Source organism: Lepisosteus platostomus, chromosome 8 (assembly GCF_059453375.1).
Source record: "Lepisosteus platostomus isolate fLepPlt1 chromosome 8, fLepPlt1.hap1, whole genome shotgun sequence".
NCBI lineage: Eukaryota > Metazoa > Chordata > Actinopteri > Semionotiformes > Lepisosteidae > Lepisosteus > Lepisosteus platostomus.
The window spans coordinates 33466421-33482663 of NC_142618.1; the positions used below are offsets into that span (position 1 = coordinate 33466421).

At 45.2% G+C, this 16243-nt stretch overlaps 1 protein-coding gene across 3 annotated transcripts; it reads left to right on the forward strand.

Annotated features, from left to right (window-relative positions):
- Positions 1–2779: 2779 nt before the first annotated feature.
- Positions 2780–12594, forward strand: LOC148657246 (uncharacterized). 3 transcript variants are annotated; one of them, XM_088643245.1, is made up of 15 exons: positions 2780–2901; positions 3296–3366; positions 3863–4145; positions 4516–4682; positions 5267–5552; positions 6026–6198; positions 6416–6701; positions 7370–7542; positions 7992–8277; positions 8371–8537; positions 9642–9927; positions 10229–10404; positions 10624–10909; positions 11661–12045; positions 12528–12594. In XM_088643245.1, exons 2-14 carry the CDS (start codon positions 3297–3299, stop codon positions 12013–12015), a joined length of 2994 nt encoding a protein of 997 aa, XP_088499371.1. In that variant the 5' UTR covers positions 2780–2901; position 3296; the 3' UTR covers positions 12016–12045; positions 12528–12594. The 3 variants fall into 3 exon arrangements, with proteins under 3 accessions (XP_088499371.1, XP_088499373.1, XP_088499372.1); XM_088643246.1 differs by having other exon boundaries at positions 2828–2850; XM_088643247.1 differs by lacking the exons at positions 5267–5552; positions 6026–6198.
- Positions 12595–16243: the final 3649 nt, after the last annotated feature.

The following is a 16243-nucleotide window of genomic DNA, read 5'->3' on the forward strand; positions in this document are numbered from 1 at the left end:
CTATCTCTGCAACCAAAAAATGACTGACTTCACGTATTTCGGTATGCAAGAAACTACAGTTCTAGCAAAAGTCTACATGGGAAGTAATAAAGGTACTGTTTACTTGACCACAAACAACCCAAGACATCCAGGTGGATGCTGCACATTGGTTGTGGTGGAGGGGAGTCCCCACTACTTGTAAAGCGCTTTGAGTGGAGTGTCCAGAAAAGTGCTATATAAGTGTAAGCAATTATTATTAATTATTATTATAAGGGGAATTATTAAATCAGCTGGATCAATTTCTCTCTTGAAATCTATTGAAGATATCACTTTGAATATCTCATCTAACACTGGCTTTGAAAAGTAGCTGCTAGGATTTTTGATGGCAGGTTTGACCAAATTCAGTAAACAGCCAGGCATAATCTTAAAACCTTTAGAATAGAATTCCATATTTATTTTGGTCTGTATTGCATTCATATTAGCAACACACTACATGACAAAATTAAACCAGCACTTGTTTACGGCTTTTTTTTACCCGTTTTTGAGAATTTAATGATAGGTGGCTTGTTGTGATCATTTGGATGACCATAAATTTTGCATTTATCATTTAGACTGAAAATGTTTGATTGTCTTGATAGGGTTTTTTGGAATGAATGCCTGAGATATTGTGGAATTTTCTTTTCTTGTTCCATTCCTCCTCTTCCACAAGGGCAGGAGACGTACTTATTCTAGACAAATTCAGTCTTATCTCGTCACAAAATTCCCTTTCATGTGCTTTGTAGAGAGTTCCTCACCTTTTCACACATTCATTTTGAACTTTACCTCAGAAATTATGTAGTCCGTCCATTTTTTGGTATTGCTGAAATTTGCCCATTAGTATCTCTGTCCATATTGGGATTGATGACAGGAAATTTATTTTTTTTTTCCAAAAAAGTTTTGAACCAAAATAGTCATTGGGCCCTTTGTTCTCATGTCTGTATATCTGCCCTTTGCCTTAATGTACTTGTTTTTTTAATGGTGAAGAGATGGAGAATTCACATTCCCTATGCATCCAAAATCAACATCTGAGTCCTCAGCACCTGTAACAGTGGGGACACGGCTAGTGTTCAGTTGTGACACTCGACTTCTGAGATTGGAAAAAGACTGTGTGACAAGTGTGTTACTGTATCCACTACCCATGACAACGGACAACGATTTTGATTGCCGACAACACCACTGTATGCTGTACTGATTGATTGATTGATTTGGAAAAAACGGTTAGAAAATGGATGGATGTAAGATCAGGAACCATACTTGTTCAAAGTGAACTCTTTCTCAGGCTATAATAACGTTTTTGATGTAAGGTGACTAAAAGTAGACCAAAGTTTAAGTATCTCAAGGTTCTGGAAATATCGTTTTTGTTTTCTGTTTGCACATTACACATTATCCATATACATACTCAGTGTGTGTTTGTGGAGCATATGGTGACATCTTGTGTTCTAAATATGTTATAGCAATAATAGTTTTTTCCTCAGAACTGCCCCCACGTTTTTGTGTGGGGATTTGATTTGAATCTGGTTATAAAAACATACATTTTTTCAATGAAAAGCTTTTTTTTAATAAAGTGCAACCTATTATTTTCTTAAATGATTGGCAGCACTACTGCTATATAGTGGTTTGGCTCCATTTCGTCACAGCGCTGTTTCTGTCGGGCTTGATTGGAGAATCACTGGGCAGGTGTGCTAAGTGAGATAAAAGATGGCTATTGAAAGCAGTTGAGCACAACTAGACAAGATCCCCTGCTATTTCTGAACACAGAGGCTGGTTCTACCATTTCAACACAGAACTAGAGAACACTCGCACAACCTCTCCTCGCTCCCCACTGACTAATGTTTGTTATTTGCGTAGTAATAACAAGTAAATAACATAAATATGTACTCATAATCTTGTTAATGTACCTTTATCTGTCTCAGAATTTCCACAAAGACTCTACAGACTCTACAGAGAACTCTAGTTCACTGGGGTTCTCTTCTCCTCAATTCAATATTGTTACTTGTGTAATATCTCCAATCACATGGAAGATAATTTGAAAAGAACAACTAAAGAATACACTTAAAGTAGAATTACTCTGTTTCAGGCTTCTACACTAATTGAAATACCATGCAGCTATCTGACAGTCCAGGAACACCTTAGTCCACAACAATAGCATGTTAACAAATATAAAACATATTAACTATAATAATACCACAAGAAAAATAATAATCACAATGATGGTCATGAGTAAATCTGAAAGAAAAACTATCATTTTTTAATTCACAAACAGAATAAACATTTGAACAGCCACACATCTCAGCCCTTTAGGCATTTGTATAAAACCATGAAGAAATAACCAGAAATGTGCTTAATTGATTGGGATGGGTTATTTAAAAGGATATCAGAAACAGGTTAAATTAAAAGACCAGACACTATTAAAACAAAGTATACACAAATACTTTATGTAGGGCACAAACAGAACTTTAAAAAACAACGGCAACTACTGTTGGAAATGCATTTGAAATTTTGGCTAAGTCAAGCCATCTCCATTAGTGAATACACAGACAAATTCAGTGTACTCTGTAATTGTCCTAACCAAAAGATGTGTGTGTGTGTGTGAAATTATGTATTATAAAGTTGGCATCTTGTCAACATTATTAACCGTAACTTGAGGCACGTAGCGTAATATAATTAGACCTATTATAATTTTTGTTCCAAATTTAAAACTGCTGTCCTGGAATACGTTACAGCTGGCTCACACTAAATTATTTACATTAAGATTATTAAGTTTCAGTGAGGACATTAGAAGATGATAAATTAACCAATTGACGGCACGCCCTGCCGCGGGCAGACGCTAAGGTATTTAAACGCGGAGTGTGGTTTGATTCTTGTGACGTTCGGGAGTCTGAAGTAAGAACTTGATGGTTTTTATTATTGTTTTTACCATCGTTGTACGGAATATAACATTCTATTTAGTAAGAGTCTATCCAGTGATAAACACTAAGACCGTTAAAACGTAAAATGGTGGGGAAAATACAATCTGATGCTGGGATATCACAACAAATATACCAGTCTAATGCAGACCAAACGTGGCGCTTGAGGAAACACTAGAAGCTGTTATTTGTGGCTATTGGTCACATTCGTAGATGTTAACTTTTAAAAATGTTTTTCCAATTCTTAACTAGCTTGCGACTGTCTACATCTTCTACTCGCTTGTAGCCGTGCCCATAATGTTCACAATGTAATTTTCTTGACGTATCCGTTTTGAAAGCCGCATTTTCTGACTATTGGTATTTTTCCTCAGGATGCGCAACTTGTTGATTTCTTTCATTTTCGGGATCGCCCTCTCCGAAGAATGCAAGCGGTTTCGTAGAGGTACTTGTTAATCTCAGGGGTGAGATTATGGTTATAAATGTGGTTGGCGTCACATACCTGGGCTAAATTTCTTCCTCACTGTGATTCAGATTCTGCAGTGCTGATTACCTTATTCAGCTCTTCCTCAGTGATGAACAGCCTAATATCCGACAATGCCAGCTGGTTCTAGCTGCAAGTGGTTAGTAGTGTGGACTGATTAGGATCTTAGAAACTCTACTACACAACAGCTCAACTGTATTCTTCTAAAACATTCAATTTTGGGGACAATATTCTTCAGTTATAGGTCTAAATGTTGACTTCCTTTTGAAATGAGAGATTTTCAAATCCTTTTTTGGCTGATCAATTGAATATCTTCAACAAGAGCAGAGACTAGTTTGTACATCAATTGGCTCCCAGCTTGGACTGTTCCTTGATAACCAAGTCGAACCTTGACTCCTGTAATTGTTGGATGACCTCTGTCTGAGATCTGAGTTAACTTGACTTCTCCTCCACACAGAGAAGAATGTAGCTCCATCAGGCCAGGCAGTCCAGTCATCTACTTACAACTCATTTGGCAGTGCTGAGAATGCCATTGATGGCTCGAGAAAGAACCTATTCAACCTCAAGACCTGCATCCTCTCACAGTATGAAATTGGGCCATGGTGGAGAGTTGATCTGCAGAACTACTATCGTGTGTCTGCAGTCACTATTGTCCCATTGGCCATGTGGTACAGCATGATTGTGGGTGCTGAAGTCCGTGTTGGAAACTCGCTCATTGGAAATGGAAACAAAAACTACATGTAAGATCCTTGGTCCATCAAATTGGCAGCATTATTACAATGTTTTCATTTGCTGAAATGACTTGATACTTGTAGTGAACGGCATAAATAGTTGTTTTGTCCTTCTCGGGTCTCCATTCTGCAACTTCCAAATTGCAAAATATGCACACCTGTTTGTGTGGGGAATGGAGTATTTATAGGTTTAATTAGTACTTATGTTTTTTTTTTCCTCAAATGCACAGATTTAAAAAATAGCATATCCTTATCAGTTTATACAGTTAGCCTCACCTCATTCATAAATTAGTCCAGATCTTTCCATTATATAATGAACTAGTGTTGATTTTAATGTTAAGTTGTTTTTAGGGTCTGAGTGCCATCTCTTCCCTTGCAGGTGTGGCACTGTTAATGCCACTTCCAGCGGCTCATTCCCTACAGTGTGCTGCCATGGAGTAGTTGGTCGCTATGTGAATGTGGTGATCCCCGATAAGCCTCAGTACCTGGTGTTCTGTGAGGTGGAGGTGTATGCAGTCCCAGTTACCTGTGTTAGTTTCTCTGGAGGTATGACACTTCTGTTAAGGGCACCATAGTAGTAAATATAGTAAAGACATGTTACAGTATATGCTCAAGGTACAATGAGTTTCATCTGAGCAGCAGTTTGTAGAGCATAGTAAGTGAACACCCTCTACAAACAATGCATGGGCTTAGCCCAGTTTTCAACATACTGATGATTCTCTTGATAAGAATGATGCATTGGTTCCTTTGAATGTCCAATGGGGGAGGGACAACATGGCTAAATTGCTTGTCCAACTTGCTAATGAACTGCACTTTTCTATATCAACCTCTTAACTGGGAATGCATTAAGTAGAAGGATGTTGAACAATCAATAACCAATTTCACTTTTCCTAATGCATTGCTGTTTTTTTTTTCTGATTATCATTAACCTAGTATACTGAGCAGTAACTTCTAAACAGTTTCTTTTACAATGGGTGATATTGGGTCCCTGCTGGCCATCCAAATAGTGAGATGGTCCTGATGCTCTCCAGGATCAGGGTTAGAGACCCTAGTTTTGAAAGGGTGCAATTGTGTGTATGTGGTGGGGGGGGATTCCCAACTTCAGCTGAAATTGAGTTTGTTGTAACTAGAGAAAAATGTGGCTCTGAAGAGCAAGGTTTCCCAGTCCTCCGTCTATGAGCCACTTAGTCTGGCTATGAAAGCCATTGATCGAAACAAGGACAACATCTACTCTAGTGGAAGCTGTGCCCACACCCGGTATGATTACAATGCTTGGTGGAGGGCAGACCTGCAGGCAAGTCACATAGTCTCCAAAGTCACAGTTTTCAATAGGAGAGACTGCTGCCACCAGAGGCTGCAGGGGGCTGAAATTCACCTTGGAGACTCCGTGTTGAACAATGGAAGAGACAACTACAGGTAGGTTTTCACATTTGAGAAGATTACCTTGCAGGAAAACTTAACAAAGCCAAAACATTGTCCTGTGTTGTGCATCAACGCTATGACCTGAGTTGGGTTTTTTTTTAATCCAGTTCTTTAAGGTTGCACACTCCTAGGTTTTTCAGTCTTGATTGGTGAACCTACCTAAACCACTTTTCCTGGGACTCTTCAAAACTGCCAGGGCAGGGATTCTGATTTGCATTTTGCTTGCTCTATTCAACCTGGTTTTTTGTTCCCCAAATGACTTGGGGCTTGGCAAGGTCTTCCTACATTAAATCTGAAGATATTGCTGTTAAGTAAGGAGCTTGCATTGGTCTAGTAGGCAGGTCTGGGTCTGGTTAACTTAGAGTTAAACTAGTGTCAGACTGACATCGCCAATTCTTCAGTGATGTAGTGGTTACATGGTAAAGGTCTGTAATGTGATGGAATTTGTGAATAAATTTTTCACTCAGGTGTGGCATAATCACCTACACTGCTCCTGGCTCTGTGCACACCATCTGCTGTAATGGGCGAAAGGGGCGCTACCTGACCTTAACCATTCCGGGGCGCCAAGAGTATCTCACTCTGTGTGAAGTGGAGATTAATGGACTGCCTATTCCTCCTTGTCTCCCAAACTACTATACTGGTAAACCACCCCCACAAACCTGAGACTTTCCTACTTCTGTAATTCTGGCTCTGACTTTGCATTTTTCTTTTTTTACTACCAATGCACTGATTCTAGCATGGTAGATTGCTTAAGTCAACATGTTTTTTTTTTTTTTACCTGTTGATCACTCCCAACAAGTCTAGGTTTCATGGATTTACCTCTTAAAATGGATACAAAAATTAAGTTCTTTTCACAGAGTCCAATGTGGCCTTAATAGGAAAAGCCACCCAGTCCTCCACACTGGACAGCCTGGGTATAGCTGAGCATGGTATCAATGACAACTACAGCCCTCACTACTTCAAAAGTGCCTGTACCAGCACTCGCAAGGAGGCCCGGCCCTGGTGGCGAGTGGAGTTACCAGGGAGATATGCCATCACAACAGTGATTGTTGTGAACCGTGGTGACTGCTGCCCAGAACGTCTGAATGGTGCTCAGGTCCGTGCAGGTGAATCCCAGGAGGACAATGGCAACGCCAACCCCAGGTGAGGATTAATTTTTCAGTGGGATCATGGGGGGGAATAATGGAGGAGTGAGAACTTTTGCAAAAGTGGAGGTGCTTGGAAAGAAATGTTTAACAAAAATTTAAAGCAGATCTGAGAACATCTGTGTTCTGAAAGGTCCAATATGCCCATTGTTGGCTGTATCGGTAATGTGCATTTTGGTATTGGCCTCTCCTACTTCTAGAATGCCCTTCCCTATGTAAGCCACTGAAATGTTAGAATTGAGTTTCCAAATTCCCATATGTGCTTTGGCTTTTCATTTATTTGCAAATGTCGGCTTCTGTTTCAGTTTAAAATGGATCTCAAATCCTAATTCCAAGTTTAATTGCACTTAATTCTAGTCAAGTCAATTTCCTATGACTGCATCCTAAACCTCATGCCAGCCTTTGAAATCCATGAGTAAATATCCCATTTGAAGTTGGGTTACAAATAGTTTACTTGAAGATTACTTATCTGAAGGGACCTTACATAAGTTTTTAAGTGCTTTTTTGTCACTTGGCAACTTGAGTCTCTCCTACTGTGGATTCCTGTCCAAATGCCATACACTTAACCCCAGTGATCTGCAAGTTGGTCTGGACCTTTTATAGTTTGATAATTGATAATGGAGAAGTATCCATCTCTGAGCTGGCCTCACATGGTGGTCTGTACAGGTGTGGAACGATTGCTAATGCCTCCCGAGGCACCTACCACTACTTCTGCTGTTGTGGGAAGAAGGCTCGTTATATCAACATTGTCCTCCCTGGAAGGTCACGAGTCTTGTCTATGTGCAAAGTTGATGTCTCTGGAGTTCCTGTTGCTGAAGATTGTCCTCGCATTCCTGGAGGTACAGAAAGAGTGCTCTGTCCAACGGTTATCTTCTAATTAGAATGAGTTGGAACTTAACTTCATAAGCAAGATAGGCTGGCCATTTCTACTACTGTAGTCATTCTTGCAGGCTATTAAATGTGAGAAGGACCAGATTTGATAGTCTGAATATAAAATTTGAGAAGTCTTAAATTTGTATGAATCTAAAACTGGTTTGCTTTGAACTAGGATTCAAAATCCTTTTCTTCTAAAGCTATTTTGCACTGTTACTCATTTCCCACTTAAATACTACATAGACATTTCAGTGTACAAGAGTAAAAGGGAAGTCAACCATTCTACATCAAATGACAAATCTTCCTAACTTAATAGGTCAATATGGCTGATGCTGACTTTTTGCTTGCTAGTATAGCATACTGAACCCAGGTCTCTCCAAATGTGATAAAGGTTTTTGTCCTTCTCCACCTGCAGACAAAAATGTTGCTTTGAGGGGTGAAGCCACTCAGTCCTCAACGTACAGTGGTCTTGGGGAAGCAGGCAATGCCATAGATGGAAGCTGGAATGCTTACTTGTTTCAGTCCTCCTGCACCCTGACACGGTACCAACAGGCCCCCTGGTGGAGGGTGGACCTGCATGGCAAGTACCAGGTGTCAGCAGTGCTAATTAGGAACAGGCAGGACTGCTGTAAGAATAGGCTGGAGAGAGCAGAAGTTCATCTAGGAAGCTCGCTGGTTAACAATGGCAACAGCAACTACAGGTAAACGCATTGCCTTGTGGACATCTGCATTGCTAATCTGTGCAAACTGATCCCATAATCTAATCTAAAGGCTGCTTTTCCTGATGTTTACAGGTGTGGCATCATTCAATCAACCTCTCTAGGCTCTATCCACCTCATCTGCTGTGGAGGGCAAGTGGGCCAGTATGTGAATGTGGTTTCACCAAAGACTGTGTTCCTCACCCTCTGTGAAGTGGAAGTCTATGGAGTACCAGTGCCCAAGTGCAGACGCTTCAGAAAGGGTAGCTTTTTTTTTTTTTTTTTTTTTAAAGCTTAAGGGTTGTTCCAGAGTGATAAAGATGCATGCTTGTGGAGACTTGCAAAGCAGTCGGGGTTGGCCACTTTTAGATCTTGGTCAAAAGTGCCTCTACTTGTTTTTGATTCTCAAGTCCTTGGGTTTTCTTTGAGAATTTCTCAAAAATTAGGTCAGGACCCCCCCCCGCCCCCCCCATAGCCTTCAGTTTTAAGGTGAAAGAAATTGAGTCTTTCCTTTTGGGAACATTTGGCTGCTCTCCAGATTTAGAGCATGGGGCACTCTGTCAATTCACACCAGTGAATGTAAAGTCCCCACATTACACTGAATTTAAATTGCCTGCATTTTGAGAACTAATTCTTCTGTGAGGATGAAAATGTAAATACACCATGCCATAGTTCTGTCCATTACTGCCATTTCAAATACTGTCTAATAGGTTAGTTGAGGACAATGGCCTTGCTTTGGGAGGTATTCCTTGAACCCTTTGGCATGTTAAAAGGCTCTTGAGTTCTAGTTTGACTAGGCCTAACCTGTTTTAATGTAATTACCTGGTTTAGCTTGGTCACCCTTGTCACATTAGCAAAGCATGTTTTGCTAATGGCCTCTGAATAACCTCCATTTAAGTACAATTGATGGTATTTTAGCAATTTGTTCCACCTGAAGAGAACTTTGTGCTTGAGCTGGAACTTGATTTTTGGTCAATATTTCAATTAGAGTAGCATGCGAGTTTTACGGTCTTGAAGACTCATTATCCTTTAGCCACTATGACGGTATTTTTGGTCCTGTTAACTTTCTACCTTGGTTTTAAAGACTTAAGGGACTTATACAGTAATCAATCTTCTACACCGTGGGTCACTTTACACATGAAATAAGTGAAAAGCAGAGTTTAAGCTGAGGGTGTTTAGAATGTTGCCAACCAATGCCTATTTTTCTAAATATGTGATTATTGTAGACTCTAAATATAAAATGTGGCTGACCCTATTCCTACTGGAATAACTTGGCTATATTAGCTGGTTTGGAAACTTCACAGAAGGTGTTCCTGTTCAGACTATTTAAGTCACTTTCCCTTGAGTAGAACTCTTTTCCCTAACAGAGAAGAACCTGGCTCTCCTGGCTCTGACATCTCAGTCGTCCACCTACGAAGCGGCTGGCCAAGCCAGTCATGCCATAGATGGGAACCGCAGCCCCTACTACATTATGAAGAGCTGCACTCACACACTTTACGAAGTGTCTCCCTGGTGGCAGGCTGACCTGCGGATGTCTGTGCATGTCTCAGCCATTAAAGTGGTTAACAGACGGGACTGTTGTCACAAGCGCCTGGTTGGTGCTGAGGTGCGGTTGGGGAATTCTCTGGCTGCTAATGGCAATGCCAATTACAGGTAAGGCTGTATTGTCCCAATCAACTGAACTGCTTATGTATTAACCTTAAAGTTCAGTAGGTTCTCCTCAAATTCAGTCATGCATCTTGGGTTTTACTTGATTTAATGAATATGCTAGATGTAGCCAAATGTTAACAAAGGAACATGAATGCCAATGGTCCTGTTTCATGTTTTTTGGAATGCCAGCATAAAAGTTGGTTTCATCTGATCCAAACACTTTACACATTTGACTAAAGCAACAAGTGTTCTTATGTAGGTTTGTTCCAAACAAAAATTGGTCTAATTCTGAAGTTGTCAACAGGTGTGGTGTTATTTCTGTCGCATGGCCTGGCTCAGTCCACACCCTCTGCTGTAATGGCAGAAAAGGAAGGTATGTCAATGTGGTCATTCCTGGAAAAGAGAAGAACATCCTGACCTTGTGTGAGGTGGAGGTATATGCTGTGTGCCCACCCAAGACTTGCCCACGATTCTGGAATGGTAAAATGCTGCTTCTCTGTGGTTGTCTTATGACAAGATAATACTTTTAAGCACATAACTACTGTAGTATTTTCAGGGTAAAATACTTGAGTACTTCAATATCGAAGGGGATGGGGCTGTCACTTGAGCAAACATTTCCCCACAAAGGTCAATTTAATGACCCCTAAATTCCCCCAAGTCCCAGGGAGACCAGTTCTTAACCTTTATTTTCTCCATCAGAGACTAACGTGGCTCTAAAGGGTGCAGCGAATCAGTCTTCGACTTTCAGCCCAACGGGTCTGGCAAGCAATGCCATTGACGGGAACCAGAATCCCAACTACTTCAGCTGGTCTTGCTCTCATACCCAGAAGAACTTTGGCCCCTGGTGGCGCCTTGATCTGAAGACAAGGTTTCGTATCAGCTGGGTTCTGATTGTGAACAGACAGGACTGCTGCTCTGAGAGGTTGGAGGGGGCAGAGGTGCTAATTGGAGATGGGCTCCTGGAGCAGACTGATGAAAATATCTGGTAACTTGATATTTTTGAAACGCCTCATGATTTTAAAAGTTAACTGCAGAGTTTATTTAATCAAACCCTTGTCTATAAAACTGGGGTGTTTGCCACTGATCACAAGGTGTTTTATAGTGACTGGATATTTCTTTCTAGTCCTTCATGCTTTTGCACCAGATCATCAGCTTTGGTAAAATGCTTGTAGTATGTCTTGGGTTGTGGCCATTTGTTGGCTCAAATATCTTGCCAAGAGCAAAATTCATGGCTGTGAACCATTTGGACGGTGAGTGACGGTCATGGATTTAGTTTAACATTCAACACAATGGTACAAAGATGTTAGAAATGTACATATACAATGTATATCCTCCAGACAGGCTAAATTTCCAGGGATCCATTAGTTGGTTAACTAACAGATTTTGTCTTCACTTAACAAAGCAGTTAAATTGGTTAAGCCCAGTGACTTTTGGTCTGGCATGACAAACCAAACATTAAATCAAATGTACTTTATACCTGCATACCTGTTTTTTTTTTTTTTATAAAGCAGGTCTTTAATGCTTGGTACAGTATACAGTTCTATTCCACATCCCTTTTATAGAAGTGGAATCCATTAAAGTACTAATGGTCACTTTTTCCTGTAACTGAAAACCTAAAATATAGCATTGCTATAGCACTTTTCTGGTAAAGGTGTAAGTGTAGCTAAAACAAGTTGCAGGATGGCTCTCTCCAGTAAGATGGGTAGTTTGGAAGACATGGCTCTTTTTCCCTACAGGTGTGGGACAGTTGAAAAGGTGTCCCCAGGTTCCATTCATAAACTCTGCTGCTATGGCATCAAGGCTCGTTTTGTGAATATCATCATTCCAAACCGAGAAGAGTATCTCTCTCTCTGTGAGGTGAAAGTCTATGGTGTTCTCCCTCTTCACAATCTGGGAGAAAGTGACCAGTTCCTGAGGGAACAGGTGATTGGATCAATAGAGCCTTCCAGTGCAGACAGGCCTGCACTTCCGGACTCCCAGAATGCCGTTTCATCAAAGTCAAGTATACAGAGGCTTGTCTCTGCCTTGAAGCCTGGTTCCTCAGAAGACCATATACCACCTAGAAATGAGCAAGATGGTCAAGCCAGATGAGAGGTTGTCACATTCCTTAAAGTTATAAAGGTAACTTTTAAAATTGGATCCTGCTATAATTTAGGTTCTGTGACTCAAACTTTTGTTGAATGACTTGAGCAGCATCTTTATGTCCAAGTTATATGAAGGCTTTTTGTTTAATGTGCTCCTAAAGAGAGGAGGAAACATTCTCTAGTCCACTTAGTGGAGCTGTATGAGGGAGGAGCTTGATTCTATAGCAGGGTTTGGTGATCTTGGTTTTGAAAGTCTGGTGTTGGGGGTTTCCCCCCTTCAAAGAACTTAAATTTATCCCATTCAGCCAAGAGTTGTTGGAGTGGAAGCCTGCAGACACTGGTCCTCCTGGACTAGTCCTGTTCTACAATGTGTGGAGCTGTGGAAGGTGCACCTTTTATTTGTAGCTTCTTATTAGGAATGTGCTTTAAAGACTCAAGTTTAGTGAGTTTTGCACTTTGTGTCTAGTGGAGATACAAATGGTAAACTTGTATAAAATGTTCATTAACTTTTTTGTGCAGGTAAACCAGCTGGTGCCAAATGTGAAACGCAACTGGAAACTTGAATAAAACTTTTACTGGACTTCAATACTATTTCTCATGTGTAACTCCTTGCACAGCAATGTCTATGTAATAGAAACCATTAGGTTTGCAGCAGCAACCCCTGGCTTGGTACTCGGGTCTTGGCAGAGCCTGAAGTTGCCCATATTATAGTGCTCTACAGACTGATTTGTATGACTGTGTGTATGTAGATCTCATAGAGCAGAGATGAAGTAAAATATTGTAATGCATACAGCCTCCATTGGTTGTGAGAGCTGGCTTACCAGCACGGTGATGTCACCGCCCTTCCCTGTGAATAGCGGGGACTGCAGCTGGTGGGAGGTTTCTCTTTGGCTCAAGTGGCTGGGTCCCTGTTGAATGACTCTGGAGGCCCGGGTTAAAGTCCCTGACGGTGGGGGGCTGACCTGAGGCGGCAGCAGTGAGGGCACATACCTATGTGAACCCTGAAGTGTTACATTGCTGTCAGAAGCAGCAGGATGGACAACTGGTCACAGACATTAGCTGATTCTGACAAGCACGAGCTGACCCTAAAAGAGACCGATCCCACAAGCAGTGCACACAGCGCTTGAGCAACTTGGGGGTGTAACAGGTGGCCACAGCCCTTAGGAAGGCTACCCAGTAGTGGTCCTGCCAGTAGAACTGGGGTGGCTGCCCCCTACTCCTGCCCAGCAGATGCTCCAGAGAGGAGATGTTCTCCCCACCGGAGCCAGCCAGCTATTCCCACACCTGCCGGCATGGGTATGACCTGTTTGCAGCAATGGGGAAGCACCTTGGGGGGGGGGGGAACATTCAAGGTGCAGTTCCAGCTCGTGGCCTGAACCAATGGCTGGAGCTGGGCAGAGATAGCCAGCCACCTGGCAGCAGCGCTGGAAGGAGCAGCCTGCCAGGTGCTCCTGGATGTCCCAGAGGAGGACCGAGGCGAATATGGGGCACTGGCAACAGCTCTGGCTGTGCTTTGGTGTGGAGGAGGCACCGGACCTGATGCAGGAAAGGCTGGCCCTGCGGCAGTGCCAACCAGGAGAGCGACTGGACCTGGTCGCTGCTGATGTCATGTTCCTTGCTGCCAAGGATATCCACCTTTCCTATGGGTGGTGCAGCAGGAGATGGTTCTCAAGGTCCTCTCACCGGAGGAGCTGTGGGCCATGTAAAGCTGGCCGAGCAGGCCTTGCTACACGGACTGAGGCCGTGTTCGGGGTGGCTGGAAGCGCCAGCAGACGCAGTGCGCCCTGACCAAGGCGGCCACAGAGGAGTCTAGTGAGGGGGAAGAGGAGCCAGCCTGCGCAGCAACCCCCGCGGAACAACCCTGGAGAGTGATGTGAAGACCGGCGCCCCGCACGCCACAGTGGGGTGAGTCGGCTGTAGCTGGGGCCTGTACCTCCACTATCAAATTGAGGACCAACCCTGCCTGGCCCTGCTCGACACCGGTTCATCGGTTACCCTACTCCGGCATAGCATCCTCCCTGACACCGAGGGCACCAACCCCCCAGGTTGAGAGGCCTCCGGCCTGCGGCTGAGGACCGTGACGGGACAGCTTGCTGCAGTCCGGAGGAAACAGATGTTTGCCTTCCGTCTGGGTACGGTGACGGTGTGCCACCCCTGCTACCTCACACCCATCCAGGAGGACTGCATCCTGGGGCTGGACCTGCTGCAGCGAGCAGGGGCCAGTTAAGACTTGGGCCGGCAGAAGTTGGTGTGGCAGGGAGAGCGACTTCACCTGGTGGAGGGCAGGCCCGGCGAAGGCCAAGGGACGCGGGCTTGCCGGAGCCGGGGGAAAAAGAGGCAGTGACGACGGCAGTCACCGGGGCGGACCGGGCCTGCGAGCTGGGGAGCGAGCGTGCTGGATCCTGCCCCTGAGTCACCCAGGGGGCCAGACAAGGTGGTGGTGGCTGGGGCCAAGTGTTGCTTGGAAGCGAGGCGTGCCGTTGAGGACACCTTGGACTACATCACCGGATCGACCTGGTTCAGCTCCCTTGACCTCCGCTGTGGCAACTGGCAGGTACCGCTCGCTCCCGATGCTCGCCTGAGGATGGCCAGGGTCTCTGGCAGTTTACCGTCATGCCTTTTGGCCTGTGCAATGCCCTGGCGACTTTCGAGAGGCTAATGGAGAGGGTGCTGGCATCGGTCCCCCAGAACCAGTGTATGCTGTACCTGGACAACCTGCTGGTTCATGCCCGGGGTTTCAACCAGGCCTTGACGAACCTCCAGGCGGTGCTGGCCTGAGGCTCAACCCCTGCAAGTGCGAGATCCTGCGGTGGGAGGTGACCTTCCTGGAACATGTTGTTGGACTGCAAGGGGCGGCTTGGGTGGTAAGGTCACCGCAGTGAGGGGTTGGCCGACTCACCGCACCGTCGCGGAGCTGCGCAGCTTTCTGGGGTTGGCCTCGTACTACCGGAGGTTCGTCCGGGCTTTGCCAGCATCACTACCCCGCTGCACCGCCTCACTGACAAGGACCACCGTTTCGATTGGGACTCGGGCTGCGAGATGGCTTTCGGACGGTTACGTGAAGCTCTAGTGGGGGTCCCCATGCTGGCCTGCCCCCAATCCGCGGTTACCGTATATCCTGGATACGGACACGAGTGACTCGGTGGGCGCGGTGTTGGCACAGGAGGGGCCAGATGGGGAGTGGGTGGTTGGCTACTACAGTTGGGCTTTGAATAAGGCTAAACGGAAGTACTGCGTGACCCGTTGCGAGCTGCTGGCGGTGATGGTGGCGGTCCGCCACTTCAGGCTGTACCTGTTTGGGACCCGGTTCCAGTTGAGGACCGACCATGCGTCCCTCACCTGGCTGCTCCACTTTAAGGAGCCAGAGGGGCAGATGGCGTGATGGATAGAGGTCCTGCAGGAGTACGACTTCACTGTCGTGCACCGTGGTGGGGCGAGCGCCGCGGCCACGGCCCTGGAGGGGCCGCTGGGGGTGGGCCTGTCAGACCTGGCAAAGCAACAGGCAGCTGATCCTGACATGGGGCCGGTGCTCCGCTGGAAGGCAGCAGGAGTGCGGCCTGTGCAAGAGGAGCTCGCCCCGCACCCAAAGTCCGTCAAGGCCCTCTGCTCCCTGTGGTAGGCCTTGGAGGTAAGGGACGGGGTGCTGCGCCAAGGTTGGCGGGTACCCTCCAGTGGCAAGATACGGTGGCAGCTGGTGGTGCCCCAGTCACTCCGAGCGGTGCACGGCCAGCCGTGCGTGGGGCACGTCGGCTGTAAAAAAACCCAGCAGCGTCCACTTTTATTGTGGTCTTTGCCACCGGGATGTGGAGCGTGTTTGCCGAACATGTGCAGTGTGCGTGGCGCCGAAGGGTCCCCCTTCGCCAGAGTGTGCCAACACCTGGGGATCTCCAAGACGCGGACCACCCCACTGCATCCCTAGAGTGACGGGTTGGTGGAGCAGTTTAATAGGACACTCGCCACCCTGGTGTCCCGGCACCAACGGGACTGGGACCGCCATCTCCTCCTTGCGCTCTGGGCGTATCAGACCACGGTCCAGGAATCTACCGGGTGCACCTCGGCCTCGGTTATGCTGGGCCGGGAAATGTGAACCCCGGTGGATCTAGTCTTCGGCCCGCTGCCTGGAGACGAGTCGGCACCGCCGGCTGGACCGGACTACGAGTGGGACCTGCGGCAGCAGATGTGGCAGGTGCACAGCTTTGCCCAGACCCACCTGACTCAGGTGGGAGTCCAACAGA

Coding starts and splice junctions, on each gene's coding strand:
- LOC148657246 (XM_088643245.1), top strand. CDS start 3,297: ATGCGCAACTTGTTGATTTCTTTCATTTTCGGGATCGCCCTCTCCGAA. Junction 3,367..3,862: donor ATGCAAGCGGTTTCGTAGAG/GTACTTGTTAAT, acceptor TCCTCCACACAG/AGAAGAATGTAGCTCCATCA. Junction 9,928..10,228: donor AATGGCAATGCCAATTACAG/GTAAGGCTGTAT, acceptor AGTTGTCAACAG/GTGTGGTGTTATTTCTGTCG.